This window comes from Chrysoperla carnea, chromosome 2 (assembly GCF_905475395.1).
Source record: "Chrysoperla carnea chromosome 2, inChrCarn1.1, whole genome shotgun sequence".
Classification (NCBI taxonomy): Eukaryota; Metazoa; Arthropoda; class Insecta; order Neuroptera; family Chrysopidae; genus Chrysoperla; species Chrysoperla carnea.
In genome coordinates this window covers 13,920,235-13,942,209 of record NC_058338.1, presented here as the reverse complement: position 1 = coordinate 13,942,209, position 21,975 = coordinate 13,920,235, and the positions used below count along the sequence as shown (strand labels likewise).

The 21,975-nt window shown below is 30.7% G+C and overlaps 2 protein-coding genes across 2 annotated transcripts; one reads left to right on the top strand and one right to left on the bottom strand.

The window, feature by feature from the left end:
* The first annotated feature begins 292 nt into the window (after nucleotides 1-292).
* Nucleotides 293-17,934, top strand: LOC123292017 (ubiquinone biosynthesis monooxygenase COQ6, mitochondrial). Its single transcript, XM_044872517.1, has 9 exons — nucleotides 293-584; nucleotides 1,058-1,248; nucleotides 1,346-1,597; nucleotides 15,841-16,011; nucleotides 16,076-16,183; nucleotides 16,358-16,563; nucleotides 16,716-16,831; nucleotides 17,388-17,554; nucleotides 17,866-17,934. Exons 1-9 carry the CDS (start codon nucleotides 434-436, stop codon nucleotides 17,893-17,895), a joined length of 1,392 nt encoding a protein of 463 aa, XP_044728452.1. The 5' UTR covers nucleotides 293-433; the 3' UTR covers nucleotides 17,896-17,934.
* On the bottom strand, nucleotides 2,113-8,153 carry LOC123292018 (transient receptor potential channel pyrexia-like). The gene is made up of 4 exons (XM_044872519.1): nucleotides 7,734-8,153; nucleotides 5,319-5,560; nucleotides 4,401-4,686; nucleotides 2,113-2,175 (listed from the first exon to the last, which is right to left on the bottom strand). Exons 1-4 carry the CDS (start codon nucleotides 7,938-7,940, stop codon nucleotides 2,173-2,175), a joined length of 738 nt encoding a protein of 245 aa, XP_044728454.1. The 5' UTR covers nucleotides 7,941-8,153; the 3' UTR covers nucleotides 2,113-2,172.
* Nucleotides 17,935-21,975: the final 4,041 nt, after the last annotated feature.

Below are 21,975 nucleotides of genomic sequence, written 5' to 3'. Positions count from 1 at the left end.
GAGAAGTTCCAAAAAGGCTGAAATTGAGCTACGTAGATTATGGACGCTCTTTTATTAACTTCGTACGTGCACGGGTGTCTGTGTGTACCCTAGTAAACATAATTTAATCTGTTGTACATTGTATACAGAAAATAATAAAATAAACTTGCAAGGAACCTTTTACTGGTCAATGCCGACAATTGCAACTTGCAGGAGCAATGACGCAATGATGTCGTCTTTATTTTGTATACATGTGAAACGGCCATTATGTACTGTCATCCAATCGGGGTTGAGGGGTAAGAATAGTTATCACATTTGACAGCAAAAAGAAAGTCAAAACTTAACCAAAAAAAGTATCAAAATAAACAAAATTAGATCATCTTACTTAAGCCAAACTCCAGCATTGGACTCGAAATAAAATGAGCAAGTAACGAACAACGAAGACATTATTAAAATGATTCGTTTAACTAAAATAATAAAAATAAATAACACGAAAAAATATTTTATCTTGAAACATTTTTGTCATACGGAAGCATCAAATAATCATCATGATATTATCGTTGCCGGTGGAGGCATGGTTGGCTCTACCATGGCCTTAGCATTAGGTAAGCTTCTGTAAATTTTCAATTAGGGCTGAATAAAGCGTGTAGCAGCGTTTCGTTTGTATTGCTTGCTAATATATTGCTGCATAAAATTTCTAAACATCGAAGTTCATTTTAGATTATACTATTAGTAAAGATATTATCAGACGGACCCATAGGTCAAGACCCAATTGACCTATGTTGTTCATTTACGAACTCGATCTCACTTTTTACGTCCTGAGTACGCTGTAAAAATTTCAGCTTGATATCTTTTTTCGTTTTTGAGTTATCGTGTTGGCAGAGAGGCAGACAGACGGACAGACAACCGAAAATGTACTAATTAGGTGATTTTATGAACACCTATACCAAAATTTTGTTCACAGCAAAGCGTTACAAACTTAAATAGCGTTTATACCTTGCATATTACATATATGCAAGGTATAAAAAGGAAAAAAAACTAGTTTTATGAAGTATCAATAATTTTGACTCTGTTATAGGTAAAAATTCAATATTGAATTCAAAGAAAGTATTATTGCTGGAAGGCAGACCACAATCAAAAATAGCAATATCGGAAACGTACAGTAAACGTGTATCTGCGATAACGCCATCATCTGTTGAATTATTCGAATCATTGGGTGCATGGAAACATATACAACAAGTTCGATATGCTCCCGTTAATTGTATGCAGGTATATAAGCGGTTGAAGAACATGATCAAATTTTCGTCAATTCGTCAAGAAACTTCGTCAATTAATATTCAAATAACAAAAATAATTTTTGATTTAGGTTTGGGATGGATGTTCAGATGCACAAATTACATTTAACCATGATGATTTTGAAAATTTGGCGTATATTGTTGAGAATAATTTAATTTTACAATCGATTGAAAAAGAATTAGCATCTTTGGCCGCTGGTGACAATTCTTCAATTAAATTATTTTACGGTGCGAAAATAAAATCATATGATTTACCGACATCTAAGGAGGGAGTGGCAAAAGTTACTTTAGAAGATGGTACAACTTTCACTTGTGATTTATTGGTAAGTTTATTTATTTAATTTCCATGTATGGATTGTTGAAATAAGGAGGACTATCTATCTCCGTAAAAGTGTCCAAAAAACAGAAAATAAAGATGGCGCTGCTATAGCAAAAGTGTAAGTTAAGATTTATCATTCTTTAGAATGGTCTATTTTTAGACTAGGGAAGCAAATATAGTACAGAACATTAGGGATATTTTGCCTTTTTATTCGATGAAAAAATCAGAGTCTAACGGGTATGGTTTGCTAAAAACCCTGCTGATAATTATTCACACCTACAAGTCGGATGACGGATGGAAATCTTGTAATGAAACGAAACTATATCATTATTTACTATTTATTGATTTTTTGTTCTAATTTATCAATTTTTTCTGTTAATACATCAAATTTTGTTTGAAATTCATTCTTACATTTCAATATTTCATTCAAAACTGTTGTCATCTGTTGATGATTACTCATACGTTTTTGATGTTGTTCAGACATTCTTGAACGTTTTGAACAATCTTTCGATTCTCGTCCACAACTATTTAAAATACACTGTTTCATACGTTTACTACGAACTCGTTCTTTTCGTTCCACTACTAAATTATAAATATTCTGAATTAATTCACGTGGTATGCGTTTTTCCCGCGGATCATTTGGTCGAATATAAAGTGCCCAACGATGCTGTGACGATAACAATAAAGCACTTTGGTGACAAAAATGTAAAATTTTTTTTGGTATACAACTTAACAATTTTGAGAACAACATACTTTCTAAATGTGCAACTAATTCAGCTTGCCGTACTAATCGATCGAGTCCTGCACTTTGTTGCAAGCCTTGAATATCGCTTACAGCTAAACCCACTAATAGGTTTGTTAAAATAATTGTAACCAATATTACAAATGTTAAAAATACTATGTGCGCTGTCACTGGATATAAAATAACCCCACTATTTTTATCGTCTCCGTAGAAAATATCCTCGAATTCTAGTTCACCGGACATCATAATAATTGTTTTAATTAAACCCAATACGATATTTTGAAATGGACGATAATTTGTGAATAATACACATAAACTCAAACCAAATGCGATTAGTAAACAACTATAAGCGATAAGAAATTTGGAAAAATTTATGGCAACTGTTTGAAACATTTGTACGTATAATCCAAACATTGGAAAACGTCCAACGATTATCATTAGCTCCAACCATGTAAGAAAAATAGCAATTGCTGCAACATGATGTTGCCAATCATTTATTTCAACGCTGATATCAATGTGATAATCGATTCGTAACGCACAGAGGGGAACACTGATTATAATTAACCATTGCAACCAATTCTCCCAATGACGTATATAAGCTCGTATACCGTGTGCCATTTGAAATAACTCTTTACCTAATAATAAAATTGTTAACGCAAATAGAAAAATACTTATAATACTAACATAAGCCGGAGTTGTGCAATCTGCGGAACGGGATTCGTTTGGACAATTTCGTAAAAACACCCCTATAATATATGCAGTATATAAAAATACAAAAACCAAATGATAAAATAAACTAAAAAGAAAAAATTTTCGTATACGTTTCCACTTAAAATATAAAAATGTTTCACATAATGGATGCTTTAATACGTCACGTTGTCCCACTTCGATAAATGTAAGTAATAATTCTGTCTCACCTTTGCGCGAACTTGGAACTAAACAACGAAAATCTAATTTTAATTCACAATCTACGTCACCTATGTCGTGATCATTAATTTTAATTGCTTGATCAAATTTTGCCAAATAATGTGGAATTACATCGGGAGTTCGACGTACAATGAACGATAGTGCTGAGACACCACCATTTGTTCTGGCTGTAACATCTCCATTATGGTTCAGAAGTAACAAAACACAATTGGAGAATTCATTCAATGCAGCAATATGCAAGGGAGTGTATCCAAAATTATCTGCTTGATTTACATTAGCTCCAGCATTTAATAAATATTGTACGCATTCGCAACATCGGGACACTTTAACAATGGCACTATGTAATGGAGTGCGTCCATCAATATCAGCTGCATTTGGATTGGCACAGTGTTTCAAAAATAATTCTAAAGTCTCCGTTGATTGGGATAGTGCAGCTAAATGTAAGGGTGTTTGATGTCGACTATTGACAATATTTACGTTGGCGCCAGCGTCTAATAATAAACGAGCACATTCGGCATTACCATCCTCGGCTGCAAAATGTAATGCAGTGATTTTTTCCAGACCACATTGAACACGTACTTCAGCACCATACTCTAACAGCAAACGGATACATTCTGCTGAACCTAACGCGGCTGCTACATGTAATGGTGTTTCTGTAAATACCTATAAGAATATTTAAAAAAAAAAACTACAAAGGATTACACAAACATTGATTGATGATTATCAAAGTCGGAGTAGTTTGGAAAAGGCTCTAAGGAAAAAGATAATTTAATGGAGAGTGTTTTTAGATACGTTTCAAGTTCAAGTTTAGGATTCCGTAGAGGCTCTACAGTGCTTCTCGACTGTGCTCTGATGGGTTTCAGGCGGGCACAGTCGAATGGCCTATCTGTGTTTGTACAAGGTATGGCCTGTCCCGCGCTCTGTGCAAAGTTCCAGTAATCAAGATGGGCTTGTCGTAGCCATTCCTTGATTCGCTGGGTTTCGGACTTATAAAGATAATAATGAATGAAAATTATAGAAAATTAATGGGGTTTTAAAAAAATTTGAGCTATTGAGATTCTACTGAATATTCCATACATAAGTTTTTATATTTTTCTGTCAACGGGAAGTTAGAAAATCGATCCTAGGAAATACTTACTTGCGGTGTATTTGGACAAGCGCCATATAGTAAAAGTTCTCGAACACAATCAATAGCTTCACATTGTACGGCATAATGTAATGGACTACGTCCAGTAATACCAGCATTTACATCTGCACCGGATTGTATTAGTAATCGTACAGATACAATATTTCCTGTACTGGCAGCGCAATGTAATGGTGTTATACGTTTCATTACATCCCATGCGTTTACATTTGCTTTGTTGTCAATTAATATTCTCATACAATCGATTGATCCATTGTATGCAGCCAAGTGTAATGCTGTCCTAAAATTTAAAAGAAAAACAAGTGAAAACAAACAATTGATTATGCAATCGTTTGTTTTTTTACGTCATGTATAGAAAGATAGTCACTCTTAGATAGCCACAGTCGTGTATATATAACACGAGTGTGGTGCAACACACATAACTGATATTCCCATATAATATATAATGTATAATGATCTAAACTAATTTGGGACCTCATGGGTCAACAGTGATGTTTACGAAAAAATGTTTCAAACAAAAGTTGTTTATTTTTTCATAAGGGATATTTTTTACACTTTTGTTCTATCTCTTACGGTTTATAGATGGGTCCTAAAACCCAATTGACTTATGTTGCCCATTTACGAACTCGACCTCACTTTTTACGTCCTAATCGCGCTATAAAAATTTCAGCTTGATATATCTTTTCATTTTTGAATTATCGTGACAGACAGACGAACAAACGGATAGACGGACAGACAACCGGAAATGGACCCAGTGGATTCCATATTGCTCTGTGGTCAGTTGGCTAATGTAATTTTGTATGATTTACACTTTCGTAAATTTTTTGTTTGTTATTACTTTGTGTGAGAATCAAAACCCCATTATGGAACCCCTGATACACATTTGAACTACTATTTTATAGATTAAATTACCTTCCTGCCATATCCGTTACGTTTAGGTCAGCACCAAATTCAATAATTAAATGTAAAAACTTTACGTTTCCTAGCCATGATGAAAATAATAGACCAGTTGTTAATACATTTTTATATTGTAATATTTTTGCTTCTTCTCCATTTCGTAAACATTCTAAAATTTCTGAAGCTTCCGGTAGTGATTCTAAAGCTTTGCATATTTCACTTGTACTCCATATATCTTCTACTGGCCGGGATCGAATCTAAATTGAAATAAATTTACGTTAGTTTTATAATTTGTTAATAAATTTGCTTAATTTGTGTCGTCAGAGTATAATTTGGAAGTGACTTATTAATAAGGTTTTGTACAGGATTCTTTGGAATTAACTTCTAGTTGTTTTCGAAGGGACATATCAGGTTTGGAAAAATATGGCTACCATACTATCATATATTTATCAAACATAATGTGTTAGAAGAATCTTTTTATTTCACAAGACCCGTATTGGATAGAAATTTCGAGGTTTTTTTCTTTCGAAAATTACGTAAATTGAATAATAGTTTTACCAATTTTTAATGCAATTATAGTACAATTAAACTTAATATCTAAAAGGAAAAAAATTAATGTATCTTTGAAATTTTCCACAGTTGTTTATTAGGTAAAAACTTCGTAAACAAGTCTACCTCACAAGGGCGTACCTAACCCCATTTTTGATGGGTAGTTAGGGGTTTTTATCAGTTTTTTACCAAACATATATTTATTTTTTAAATTGAGTGATTGGATGAAAAAAAAAATTTGTTTTGGATTTTGATGAAACTCGGTGGATGGGGTAATTTTGACCCAAAAAGTGTAAAAATCGGGTTAATTTAATGATTGGATGCACAGTTTCTGAGATATCGCAATATTTGAATCGATTTTAGTCCGTATCTCAAAAACTATTGGGCCAGTCATCAAATGCACCCGATTTTTGCACTTTTTGGGTCAAAATTACCTTATATAGTGAGTTTTATCAAAATTGGAGATACAAAAAAATTCTCGATTTTTTGCAATTTTTTTAAGGGGTACCCCTTTGAAAAAATCGAGAAAATGGCAAAAAAAATTTTGCTTTGGAATTTGATGAAACTCGGTGGATGGGGTAATTTTGACCCAAAAAGTGTAAAAATCGGGTTAATTTAATGATTGGATGCACAGTTTCTGAGATATCGCAATATTTGGATCGATTTTAGTCTGTATCTCAAAAACTATTCGACTAGTCGTAAAATGCACCCGATTTTTGCACTTTTTGGGTCAAAATTACTTTATATACTGAGTTTTATCAAAATTGGAGATACAAAAAACTTTTCGATTTTTTGCAATTTTTTTAAGGGGTACCCCTTTGAAAAAATCGAGAAAAACGCAAAAAAAAATTTTGTTTTGGAATTTGATGAAACTCGGTGGATGGGGTAATTTTGACCCAAGAAGTATAAAAATCGGGTTAATTTAATGATTGGATGCAGAATTTCGGAGATATCGCGATATTTGGATCGATTTTAGTCCGTATCTCATAAACTATTCGATCAGTCGTCAAATGCATCAAATGGGGCAAAATTACCTTATATACTGAGTTTTATCAAAATTGGAGATAAACAAAATTTCTCAGTTTTTTACATACATGTAATTGTTCTTTAACAAAACTTTTTAAATACACTACATATTTCGGGAGTGATTTCTCGAACCGTTTCCCTTATTAAAGTGTGACCCACACACTCAATATTTTTCGATTGAATCATTTTTATCGATAAAAGTTATTTGTCGAATTTCAAGCATATCTCAACTTAAAAAAGCAGCATGTATATGCAGAGTATAAAGGAAAATGACAGGAAAACTTAAAGCTTTGGAATAAGTGTGTATGACTAACTAAAATTTCATAATTTGTAAATTGAAATTAATAACGTATGTATAACAAACTATTATAACTAATAAAAAAAGCAACAACACATGTTTTCAAGCGGTCACCCATCCTAGAACTTAGTGTGTCCAATGTAGCTTAACTTTATAATCGGGCGAGAATATGATCATAATAGGATGCGTCATCAATGATGACGCGAATCCATAAGATTTCTCCCTACAGTCAAATAGTTTTTAAAATTAAGTTTATTGATTTTCAAAATCGCGCTAATACTCTTTTAAATTTATAAATATTTTTCTATGTATAGATTACTAGATGAATTAAAATTAAATAGCGTGTCTTGTTAATTAATAATCTTAACACGATAAGAAATAGACGTCGGTGTTTCACGTTTGTATTGTTTTAAAATTCTAACAGTTTCACCACCAAAATCGTTAGAAACCATAGAAATAATTTTTACTTCACGATCATAGACGAAATACGTTTAAAATAAAAAACATGTTAAACATATATTTTCTTTAAAATAAAATAAAAAAAATTGAGAACACACCCGTTGTTCGATATCCGATCCAGAGGCCGCATCTTCCTCACTTGAAATACTACTCCGATCATCAGTATCACTTGTTTCTTCAGCTCTTGTTACTGGATCCATAAAAATTTTAAATTTAAAATTTAATGGTTCACGAATATTTAACGACACATGTTTCCTGTTCCATGCTGTTGAATTATTAGCTAGAGTGGTGGACGTCTTAGGCATTTTCAAAACAATTCAAAAATTTTTTAACACGTTTCACACACACACTTCTCTTCTCCCTAATTACATTTGAAACATCCCACCCACATAATACGTGGACTTTATAATTCTTTAGATTTTCATTCTTCAAAAAGATTCAAAGTTTTGTTGAAGTTTGGTAATTTAATGCCGCGATACTAATAATATGTACTTGAGTAAGATTATTGTGAACAAAAAACATACTCTCATGGATTCGATAACTGAGGATGTAATGACATGTATTACAATAACACGGTTAACTTGCTGGGATGATTATTTTTAGATTATATTTTTGAAATATTTTATTCGAATTCTTCGTTATAATATAATATTATATTATACAAGCATCCACCCTACACTCCATATACAAATAATTATAAATATTTAATATTTTCAAAATTAAAATAATATATTGAATTATAATCGTAAAAACAGGTGCGTATTTAGAAAATAAAACAATTTTTATACCATGTATGTATATGAAATATATACAAGGTATATTAAGTTTAATCCCAAGTTTGAAACGTTTGAAAATATTGATGCTACCAACAAAATTTTGATACAGGTGTTCATAAAATCATCTAATTAGTCCGTTTTCGGTTGTCTGTCAACACGATAACTCAAAAACGAAAAGAGATATCAAGTTGAAATTTTCATATCGTGCTTAGGACGTAAAAAGTAAGGTTGAGTTCGTGAATGAGCAACATAGTTCAATTGGGTCTTGGGCCCGTAGGATTCAACTTGTAAACCGTAAGAGATAGAACAAAAGTTGAAAGGTAAAAAGTTTTCCTTATAAAAATAAACAACTTTTGTTTGAAACACTTTCTAAGAGTGAATGATATTTTGCTTTATTTACATGACGTAAAAAATAAACGATTGGGTCATCAACACTGTCTATACATGGTCTTTCAACAATTAACTCAGTCAATTGTTTGTTTTCACTTTTTTAAATTAATTAATAATCAGTATCTATTAAAATTTTGGACTCATTCCATTTTCTTTGTTGTCCTATGTAAAATTTACAATTGAAACTGAATATTTGTGCCAGAAATATCGAAAAATCATATTTAATAATCAAATATGAACCATAGGTGCGTGACTAGTGTATCTTTTTCTTGTGTTAATCAACTAGTCCGGACAAATTAGGAATTCGATTCTTTAAATTCTAAAAAAGAAGATTCTCAACGTTAAGTTGTAGATTTTAAGTGAAATTTACAAAATTAAATAAAACTCTATTCTAGGATATGGCGCGTCAAAAAATCCATGAACCCTAACTTTCTGCCGCGTGGTAAATGATACCCTGAGTCCATGTGGAGCACTTTCTCTCATAGGACATATATATGTCCTTGACGCGGACATTTTCGACATAGAACAGAATTTGAAAATAAAATGAGTAAAAATTGAAAAGTTAAAGTAAAAGTTTTTACTCCTAATAAGTTCCCTTACGTCCGCACAAATGCTACGTAATCTTAGCAGACATAATCCCTCTTCCCTTCCCGATCACTATCAATCAAACCATGCTACCCTTTTTCGAGTGTTTGGGGGAGGGAGAGTGGAAAATGCCTGACAGTAGTATGTAATGTTGGTACGATCATTGGGGAGCTTATAGGAGCTACGATGCTAAAGGCAGGCAAACAGACACACACAGATGGCGGGCAAACTTATACACCTAGTGTTTGTGTTTGCTTTTTTATTCCAAATTCTATTAAAAAGGTTTGCAGGTCTTATGTCTGGTCAGGTCGTTTAATACACACGCAAATGTCCTCTTCGACACTTGTGGTTTATTCCGAAAATTTGATATTAAGAATTTTAATCGAATCTTCAACCACAGATCACTGATCAACTTTAGTTTATCAATTTTTTACGTCGCGTAGGGAAATTAATTTCACTTATATATGATTGATTTTTTTACTTAATAATTTTACTTTATTTATTTTATTTATTCCTATTAGAATATTTAATTTAAAATAATTACTTTTTACGCAAATTTAGAAATAATATTAAAAAAATTTCGCAAATTTTCTTACACGCCTGCATAGAGCATGTCATTGTTTGGAGTAGATTAAGTACACATGATTTGTTTGAAATTTTATGACGATTGATTTTCTAATATATATATAATAAATATATTAAATATTATGGGTACTTTGCCAAGAAAAACAATAAAAAAAATTTATTTAACGTTTCGCTCCAGTTTTTTTTCTAATTTTTTCCTTTTTTCCAAATAATTATTAATTAATTTTCTTGAATATCTTTTGTGCAGTCATGTTTCATTAAACTATAACACTTCGGGTTGGGATTTCCATTTTTAAAAGTAGTAAAAATTCGTAACGCAGGAGCTACATTAGCTAAGCGAATTCCCTCAGAGATTGAATAAATAACACATTTTTCTTAAAATCGAATATTGCATTCTAAAAGTAACCGTCTATATAGTAAAATTTACATAATTTAAAAAACTCAAAAAAAATCTAAATTGGTTCATTCATTTAGATACTACGATGTCACAGACACAAACGTAGATAACACCCCTCTTTTTGTGTCGGGGATTAAAAATAGATAAAACTATTTTCGTTAAACAATTCTATTGGTTAATTTTCCTTTAAATTTAATACGAATTTATTCTTATTGGATATATTAACGCAAAATTTCGGGAATTTATCATTACAAGTAAAAATAATAAATAATTTCAATATTTTAAGACATAAGCTATGGAATTTGTTTGTGGGACATTTAAGAAATGAAAAGACAGAAAAATAAATTTGTAAAATAAATACCTTTCGATGTAAATTTCTGATTTTCTTTTTCACTTGAAAACTTCCGTCAAAATATGTGTTTTGTTGAAATTCATTCTTTGTAAACATGGACAAATATACCGGCCGCATTGATAATATTTTTCGTTTAAATTAAACAACAAACAAACAAAATTATTTAATAATATTCACAATAATTGGTGTCTATGTACATTTTTTTTAAATACGCTGAATCTGGACGTTATATTAATTGATTTGGATGATCGTTTCGAAACAGTTTGCTTGCCAAATGGTACTACGTAGATTTTTATCAAAATCTGAAAATGAATTAACGCGACCTTGGAAGATATTTCAATGTTTCCGCGTGTATTCATAAAATTTTGAAAATAAAATGAAATATTTTGCGTACACTTTATAATCGTAACTTTTTGTTTGAATAGTATGTTTTTTTAGACGACGCAAAGTTGAAAAGGAGTGTATATTTTCGTACGTTCGAAAACTTTCATGTACTGCACCTGTTTTTGGCGTGCATACGTCTTTTTCTGCGATTTTGTTCTTAGTTGGCGACTAACCCTGCTTACATTCATTAACGTCCTATTGATAAAGCGGTTAATATTCAAGGTCAATAGTTTCAAGATCAAAAATCAATAAATGTCAAAAAATATCGAAACAGCTTGAACAGTTGACTAGTCATAAGAAATACTGCCAATCTGGGGTGTCTGCCACTATTTTTCCATAAAAGTACATGTTGTAAAAAGAAAATCGCATTTGAGTTTATTCTGTTAGGATCCACTTTTTTCGGTTTACTGATACACCCTCCTAAATCGCCATAAAGTTTTGCCAGTCACTATTTTTTCGGTTTATAAAAAATGGGTGCTTTGATATACCGTTGCTTCCAGACGGTTAGGGTCCACTTCTTTCTCCAGATTTGTACACCCACCTTCATCTTGAAAATGGCCGCTCTGCCATTTATATGTTCTATGAGAGTAAATGCTCTAGATCGACTCAGGGGCTTACTTACCACGCGGCAGAAAGTTAGGGTTAATGAGTTTTTTGACGTGCTTTATCCTAGAATATTAGTTCAAATTAATGTGATGCTTATTAATTTTAACTAATTAATATGGGTACTTTTAATTATGTGCCTGAAGGTATAATGTCTGTGTAATATAAATTTTCAATTATCGATAAGTATCACGGTTTGTGAATATAATTGAATTTAATATATTTAAAATAAATATGAATTTAAAATAAACAAAGTATATTCTTAGCAGTGATCATGTTTATATTTATTATTATAAACATATTGTTGAATGAAAAATTTGAGTGGCCATTTTACTGCCTTGTACTGTAAGTGTAGGTAACATTGATCCACAACATTTTATCCTTTTTTTGTCACATTCATGCGTTAGAACATTTATTTTAGTTTTTGGATTACTGAATTCAAGAACTCGAGCTCGATTCTTAGCTCCTCTATCATTTGTTGTTTCTTTCTATTATTTCTACTAAATCAATGATAAGCTAAATCCAGGTCTAGAAACATAGCTGCTCTTACTTGACACGCCCCTCGGTAAGCCCCTCGCTGAGTCCATTTTGACTACTTTATAAGTGTTCAGGGAAGTGATATGGTGTCCATATTTGATTTTTATACCATGTATATATGTAATATATATCAAGGTATACTAAATTTAGCCCCAAGTCTGTAACGCTTTAAAATATTAATGCTACGAATGAAATTTTGGTATAGGTGTTCTTAAAATCACCTCAAGAGTCTATTTCCAGTTGCCCGTCTATAAACACGATAATTCAAAAATGAAAAGAGATATCAAGCTGAAATTTAGGACGTAACTTAGGACGTAAAAAGTGAGGTCGAGTTCGTAAATGAGCAACATAGGTCAGTTGGGTCTTAGATCCGTAGGGCCCATCTTGTAAACCGTTAGAAATAGAACAAAAGTTTAAATGTAAAAAATGTTCCTTATGAAAAAATAAACAACTTTTGTTTGAAACATTTTTTTGTAAACATCACTGTTTACCCACGAGGGCGCAAAGTAGGTGCAAATTTTATAGTATGTATTATATGGGAATATCAGTTATGAATGTGTGGCTATCTAAGAATGGATATCTTTCTTTACTTATATGATGTAAACAAAAACAAAGGATTGCGTAATCAATACTGTCTATACATGGTATTTCAACAATTAACTTAGTCAATTGTTTGTTTTCATTTGTTCTTATAAACATTAATAATGTGTTTTAGTTTCATCGTTTGTGTTTCATTCTATTCTTAGATCAAAAAAACCTATTTTTCCTGTGTTGTAAATATATTAACTGTTTTTTAATTTTTTGATTGTAATAAATATTTTAGAGTAATAATTTTTTACTGGTAGGTATAGTTATTTCTAAATTATAATAAATATTAAAATTTTATGAGTTAGACGATTGACATAAATTATTATTAACTTACTGAGCAAATATGTTTAAAAAGTAATAAATTATCGATTTTGCAATAAGTTTTAATGAGACCAAAATTAATATATATAATTAAATATTATTTATTTTAATAATCAAAAGACGTGACTATACGATTCTAGTATGGTTTCTTAACTATTGAGTTTTGGAAAATATTATATAAAGCAGTTTCGACTTAAAATTGTCCAAAAAATACGCTCTTAAGCTATGTCCATTGAGTCACAGGACACCCTGTATAAATGATATACCATGTATAGACAGCGTTGATTACGAAATCGTCATATAAGTAAAAAATCATAGTCACTCTTACACACAAAGTAATAAGAGTAATAGTAATAAACAAACACATACATATATACAAAATATGTATAGGTACCTATTAGATACATACTCTACTTGTTCTAATCTAATTTGCGCCGTCTCGGGTAGACAGTGATGTTTACGAAACAATGTTTCAAACAAAAGTTGTTTATTTTTTTATAATGAACATTTTTTACATTTAAACTTTTATTCTATCTCTAACGGTTAACAAGATGAGTCCCACGGACCGAGGACCCAATTGACCTATGTTGCCCATTTACGAAGTCGAGCCTTACGTCTTGAGTATGCTATAAAAATTTCAGCTTGGTATCTCTTTTCATTTTTGAGTTATCGTGACCGAAATTTGGCTCAATTTCTTTTCATCACACTTTAAGGGTGTATGAAACTCTGTGCCTCTTTAAATTCTGTAAAATCCTAATGGATTATCTACAAATCGACGGTCTTTGAATTTACCGTATGTAGAACATATTCTCATTTACACATTTTATGAATTTTTGTTATTTAAAAATATTTTTTTTTATGAATGTGAAAATCTTCAAATATTTCGTAAAAATTATTTTTATTTTTTCATATTATTGTAACGAAAATAAACTTGAGAAATATTTTTCATTTAATAATAATTAATTGATGATATCATAATAGACTTGCAAACACTAACACGAATTTTTAAATCATTTGCAAAACGGCGACCCAATACAGTCGTACTTACTTATAAAAGAAAATGAGATATTATTCAAATAAATAATATTACTAATACTAGTTAGGAATTACCTCCCATCATACTCCCTTGCATATGAGTTGCAGTTTTGAAATATACACGTCATGCTTTTTTATTTGGTACCCCACTTGGGTATATTTGAAAATATTCGATTATTCATTCCCACTTTTATCGCAAATATCTTGTCAATATTTGAGTTTAATCGATGCACAACTTTTTAAGTTTTTGAAGCACAACCCTTTCAACCCCTTTTCAACATCTTACTCTACTATATTATGCATTTATTATACATAAAAACATTCCTCATCAAAATCCGTTGGGTAGTTTTAAAGATCTAAGCATACATAGGGATTAGGGACAGATAGACGGAAGCGCCTTTGTCTTATACCATGTATTGATTGATAATGAATAGATTCTGAAATTATAAATATTTTAGCGTAGTTCTAAATTCGGTTGTGTACGCAATAAACTGATAGTGTAATAAAGACTCAATCGCTGGTCGCCGGAGCGTAATCGCAGAATGATTAAAATAAATTGTTACAGACCTTTTTTGCCGCAGCTACTGTACTGCCGCAAATATGCCGTCTTTTTAGACAAGAGAAAAACTATTATTTATACAAAAAATTCACCTGCATCAATTAAAATAACGCCTATAAAAATTTATTTAAACATTATTCGATTATGCTCCTTCGACCTTTTGATGCCATACTGTATAACAAATGACTGGAAATTTTGCGTCAGCATCTCCAAGTCTATAATTTAAAAAAATTGTTAGCCATCCAATTCATATGTTCAAGTTTAAAACATAGGATTAAAATGTTTTTAATAAATAGCAAAATACACTATCAAATGTCAGCGAATTGTCAAACATAATCTGATTTTATTGAATTTATGATGATAATGCCTACACTTTATTTAAAGCCTAAAAAGACCATGAAATCGTGTCTGATCTCTTTTTAATTGCATTACGGTAACTGAGATAACACTAAATCCATGGTCATTATTGACGTCAAGTGAACCACAAATAAATCTATGAACTTGAGTATAACATTTAATACAATTCGTTATATGTTTTGTAAAAAGTATACTCCATGTTACGTAAAATTTTGTGCTAAGTTTTCCTTTCTGCCACTGTGTCCGGTTAAATGTAAGACCTATACTAGTAGTACAAGATTCGAATTAGACTCGTCCTTGACCCATCTGTTTACCGAATGTAAATGTAAAATAGTAACAAAAATCCCTGTAATGTCAAATAAATAAATATCAAAACTTGGAATGCTTGTAAACTTTTTGATCGATATTTCGAGGAAAATCATATGCCACCGTATTTGCTACAAAATTATCTTCATTTAGATATGCGAGTCAATGAATTAACCGATGAACGTAATTACTATTACCAACTTGCGTATATAGTGAACGAAAAGAGACAGACAAAAAAGTGGGGTTTGTAGCTCTAAAAAAAGAAAAAAATGGGACCAGTTGAAGTCAAATCCGTTCCAAACTTTACGAGAAAACAAAGTTTTACTGGAAAAAAATTTTGTTTTCGACAATCCAAACTTCTTTAGATTTTCAAAAAATATTAATACCAAATGCATTCTGTTTGATTTTTAAAATTAATTATTAATTTTAGATTGGAGCAGATGGAGCAAATTCGAGGATACGAAATGCAATGGGAGTACATTATGTTCACTGGAATTACGATCAACGTAGCATTGTGGCCACATTACATTTAGCAGATGATATGCCAAATACAACAGCGTGGCAACGATTTACACCAGATGGGCCAATCGCTTTGTTGCCTGTATGTATTCAATAAAGTTAATAGTTCTATAAGTAAGCTTCATAATATTTGTGTCTTTTTTTAGTTAACATCAAAATTGAGTTCCCTTGTATGGTCTACAACTTCTGAAAATGCACGAAAAATTAGCAAATTACCAAATGATCAATTCGTGGACGCTGTAAATGAAGCTTTTGTAAGTACACTAGTGGAAAATAATCTAATTTTTGGATTAATAAGTAACTTAATTGAAATTGTCACATTTGTTTTTGTCAAATTTTTCAATTTTTACCAAAGTTAAAGCCAAAATAATAATTGGATAAAGCCGAGCATTGCTGCCAGTAATTTGATAAATTATTTTTGTTTTTAGTTCAAACAATTTCCACGCGATCAACTAGTTGACAACTTATCAAAAGGAATGACTGATTTACTTACTAAATTGAATGTAAATCAGAATAATAACGTTCGACAATTACCACCGCAAATTGAAGGGGTTGATGAAGGAAGTCGAGCTGTGTTTCCAGTTGGTTTTGGACATTGTTCAAACTATGTGAATCATGGAGTTGCGTTGATTGGGTTTGTATTTCAATTCTTTTTAATTATCAAATTATATTGGATTGGAAATGGGATTTTAAGGATGTTCATGTGTCCTTAATTAAATTTGATCATATCATTGAGGTCATTTGATCAAGTCCTCATTGAATTTGATGATAATTTTCGATTTTAAGGGATGCTGCACATCGAGTTCATCCATTGGCCGGTCAAGGTGTAAATCTTGGCTTTCAAGATGTTGCTCTCTTAACAAAATTAATTGAAGAAGCTGTTTATCGAGGCTCTAAAATAGGTTTGTTTTATTTGTTATGGTTATATGTCTGGATGTGTTCGTACCCCTCGATCTCGCCAAAACCACTGAAATTAGAATATAATGATAAATTAAAACAAATTCAATAATTATATACGCTAAAGCCTGGATAAATCGAATCCTGAAATTACAATTAATTGGTGCGTATCGTCGCGTCGCTGTCCGAGGAAAGAAAGGATCCTTGTTAGTAGAGCTCTGAGTAAGAGGTAATAGAAATCGTTTATTAAAAAGTTTTTTTTCGACTTGAAAGAAGTGAAAACGAATTAAAAAATTATAAAGAATTGAAGTGGTTTTAAAAATATTCGAGTTATTGAAGGATTCGAAAATTCGAAAAAAATAAACGCAAAACCACTCTTTTGCGTTGCTCAGTCGGGTAATAATAGTACAGATAATTATTTGTATACCGCTTATGATAAAATAATGTATATGTCGCAGCCAAATAGCTAAATTTGCCGGTTAATTAACAGCCTAACCAGTATTTACTAAGTAGATTTTTCTATTTATTCATGTCAGCTATAATATTAAAAAACTTTTCTAGGTAACTTTGCATTATTAAAAGAGTATGAACGGAAATCACAAATTAATAATGTTCCAACTGTATTTGGTATCGATGCTCTACATAAATTATATTCAACAACGTTTATGCCATTGGTATTGGTAAGAAGTTTAGGTTTACAAGCTGTTCATTCATTACCTCTAGTGAAGGTATGTTGTTAGTTCCAAAAACTTTAATTACTGGACTGTGCTACTTACTTCTAAAGTAAAAAATATGTCGGTTCATTACAAAAGGATAATTAGATTGTTTGGGTGTGAGGTAATTCATGGTTAAAATTGTACTGACGTTTCAAAAACATGTCTAATCATTCGGTTGACAAATTCCAAAGTTATTCAATGTTTACATATCGATTTAAAAGATGGTGCACCTGTACAATACAGATGACACAGTCCAGTACTTAAAGTTTACGGTTTTCTCTAATATTGTATTAGGTAATAAATAGAATACTTTTTTTTTATAGAAATTAATAATGAAGTACGCACAACGGTAAAAAGATTTCTGTAGCAGTAAAAAAAAATATTTATTTGTTATTATTTATTTATAAAACATAAATAAAAACGGTTTATTTTTAAATTATATCTAGTAATCAAGTTATTTATAATCCTAATTAACCTTTTGATTATAGTTTTCAAATGTCATTATCGGAATTTATTGGCTATAGAAAATGTTATTTTCCAAATATAACACTACAATATAATTAAATAGGTTGCGAAAGCTTAAAGTTCTGAAAAAAAAATGTTATTAGAGCTCATGATATTATAAAACCAGATAAGAGCCGCCTTTAACCTTTTGGAAGCATATTAGAATAATCAGTTTAAAATGACGTTTTTTGGTATTAAGCAGTTCTTGAAATAAATAAGCTCATCACAATTTTCGGAAATTTTCTAATGTTTATAATAACGTGTTTACTGCTTTATTAAGACATATATATTTTCTTATAGGCAAGTTGTATTACACAAATGTAATACATTCATTGTATACAAATCCACTTACATATAATTATATTTTCTTATAGGCAAGTTGTATTACATTTGTGTAATACATTTAAATACATACATTTGTGTAATACAACTTGCCTATAAGAAAATATAATTATATGTAAGTGGATTTGTATACAATGAATGTAGTTTACATCTTCACATAAGCATCTACTACGAGTTTGACAGAGTACGTGCCCTAAGCAATGCATCTAAAAAAGAGGTACTATAGGTATGTGTTGAATGAATTGAAACACACTTTTGCAAATATCATACAACTCAACGCGTATCGAAGCTACATTTAACATATGCATATAATGCCTCTTTTTTAGATGCATAATGCATTTCTTAACGAATGTACTCTGTCATACTTGTGATGGACGCCAATGCGAAGATGTAAACTACACGCATTGTATATTTAGGTATACTGTTTATTCAATTCAATTCAGTTTAATTTATTCATTCTTTTTTTAAACATAACAGACATTGTACAGAACATATCATAAAAAGCGACAGGGAAAAAGAAAAGAAGAGGTAGGTATGCAGCTATGGCTGGCTTAGTTAGGAACTATCTCGGTATTAATCTTTGTGCAAACCTTATGGAAAACCATAGTTAGGATACCCGACACCTGATACTAAAGACCAAATTTCTTCAAAGTATCAGTCTTAGAGTGATTCGGTTAAGGATGTGGAATACAAATGGAATTTAGATGAAGTAAATAAAATTCTTGTAAAGTCACCTAATAACAAAAAGTGCTATCGACAAACTACTTGAAATACTAAAATGACTGAACAATCAACAATCACTGAAAATGTGAATGGACCTTGGAGTCAATTGGTAAAAAAACAAATTTGTGCGAGTGGGCTATTAATTTATAAAAACAAATTAATTTGTTAACTAATAAACAGTTGTTTTTTATATTCGAAAATGCTTTCCAAGGGTAAAACGAGCAAAATAAAACACTATATACTCTTGTGATGAAAATTTTTACTCTTGTTGTGAAGAAAAAAAGCGTTCCATGTTAAAGTAAATTAATTTTCCACTGCCGAACGAGGGTAGCAGCGAATAGTCTGCCCAACTTTCAGTGCATGTACTAATAATGAACTAGGGACTCAGTCATGCGTTGTTGAACTTGTCTGTATTAGGGTGTGGTAAGCTATAAATAGAATACAGACGACATTAGCGTCTGAACTACAAATAATTCCACAAACGTTTTTTATTATAAAATTATTAAAAAATTGAAATTTTCGGTTATTTTTACAAAATTGTTTTTATTCCCCCACAACGAGCTAGATAGAGTTGAATGTGAAAAATCTGAGGACCGTATTTTGTCAATTGATCCATGTTCAGAAAAGTTTAAGGATTGATATTCCAGATGTTGCCAGAATTAATTTAATTAATTCCTTAATTTTTAATTGTTAAAAATTGTTTAATATTGTCTTAACTATAAAATGCTGAAAATTTCGATTTGGATTTGAAGACCGTTACAATTACTTCCCTATTTTTGTTTTTATTTTTGCATTTTTAAATAATATTTTTCCATAGTTTCTCGGAGGGTTTAAAATCTAGATGAATGAAAATTTGTACTGTACTTCGAAAAAGTGTTCGGGTGATTATTCCCTTCTCAATTGCTTATTATTTTCGAATCGGAGCGCATTGGACCTAGGACTGACTAGACGCTAATATCAAGCTTCATTTTAATTGGATGTTATATTTTATGAAGTCCATGGCCCAAAAAACGTATTCCAGTACGTCACACACCCGGAATTTTTCCTTAACCTTGAGTTGGAAGTCTTTTGAAATAGTAACTTCGAGTTTTGAAGGACAGAGGATTTATATTAGGATTATTCGGACTTGAATACAATAGTTTATATATTTGTAAGTAGCTAATATAAAATAGTAAACTAAAATATTGACGTAGGTAAGAGTAACTTAGATAATTTGCAATTGTGTACAAATAAGGGTGGGTATACGTTAAAAAAAAGATTAACTAAACGGTCAAGGGGTTTTTAAAAGCCATAAAACAGAACAAATGTCTCAAAAATTCTCATGATTTAGATTTTTAGAATTTACAGAAGGGTTATTGAATTTTATTGTTCTTTTCAAAACATGAATAGGTATTTTTTAAACGTATTTTAAAACTTTTACCCCCGTTCTATCTAAGAAATGACTAATTTTTATTTATTACCTATTCCACAAAGAATCTGAATCATAAAAACTAATAAATTTAAGGAAATTTCATTGTAGCCTATACAGTAAGTTTCTCGAAAAAATTGGTAGAAATGTTTTTCTCAAAAATTTTGTCATTGTTAAGATTTATCGAAATAATTGACTTCACTTCAAAAATAGAAAGGTCAAGCGTGAAGGTTAAAAATCGGAGAAGTGAAGTGTTATGAGGCCACTACTCAATCAGCCAACATAACTAACTACCAAACCCTCCAAACAATTCGAAATACCTATAATTTGAAAAATATTTTTACAAATAACCAAAATCCAAGTACTCAGAACTTAACGGGAAATGTTTTTGGTTTTAAAAAAGATTAAAATAATACAAAAACGTAAAAAAAATTTCACAACATTTTAATGACGCAGTTCTTATATATTTGTATATGAGTTGTAGGCAGAATAAAATTTAGGCAAAATATTGATTTTATTAGCCATTCGCTAAAGGCTTTGTGAATAATAACATAGTAGGCTTTTACATAATTTTTGTTTTATTAGAGAAAAAATAATTTCGCTTAAGGCTTTATGAAAAATAACATAGTAGGCTTTTACATAGTAGGCATTTGAAATTACACAAATTGTGCTTGGGGTCACGATTGCTGTGACGAAAATCATATAACCCTTGAGTGTCCCCTACTTTCCCACCATAGAAACATACTTTCTAGAACTCTGAGATCCCAAAATGTTATTTTTCTCGTTAATATCATGCACTTACTTGTTCCTAAATAGATAATATATCTATGATCCTATGAGTCTGCTGGATTTTCGAAATAACGTTTTGGATAAAGATTGTTAGTAGGTATTTTTCATGGGAAAAATTTTTCGTTCTTAAAAGATTGACTTGGCTCTAATCTTTATTTTTAACAGTTTTCGAACAGTTTCCTTAGGTTTTATCGAACTGCCAGAATACACATTTCTGAAAATCTCCTTTTGCTAAAATTGTAGATTTATATGCTTGGGCTACACCGCTGTTGTGAAGGGCTCATGGGGAAACTTTTGAAGGTATTCATAAACATTTTCCGTTAACTAACTATGTTATGCCTAGCTAAATAATTAGACTGTGCCAAATTCATGTGTGCTCACGATTTATTCATTACTTATCGCAATATACTCATAGTCATTGTAAATTCCAAGGAAATATGATAAATAACTTTCTAGGTCATTTTATTGAAATAATAAAAATATTGTACTTTTTAATACTTGTTCATTTAAATGTCAAAGAAATGAGTCTTTCTAATAACACGAATTTTAAAGAATATGCTTTATGATACTCTTGTGTGAAATATAATTTTACAAGTAAAAGTATCTGAAATTTTATAATAATGCATTTTTTGTTATAAACATATTATATATGTTAATAAATTACCAT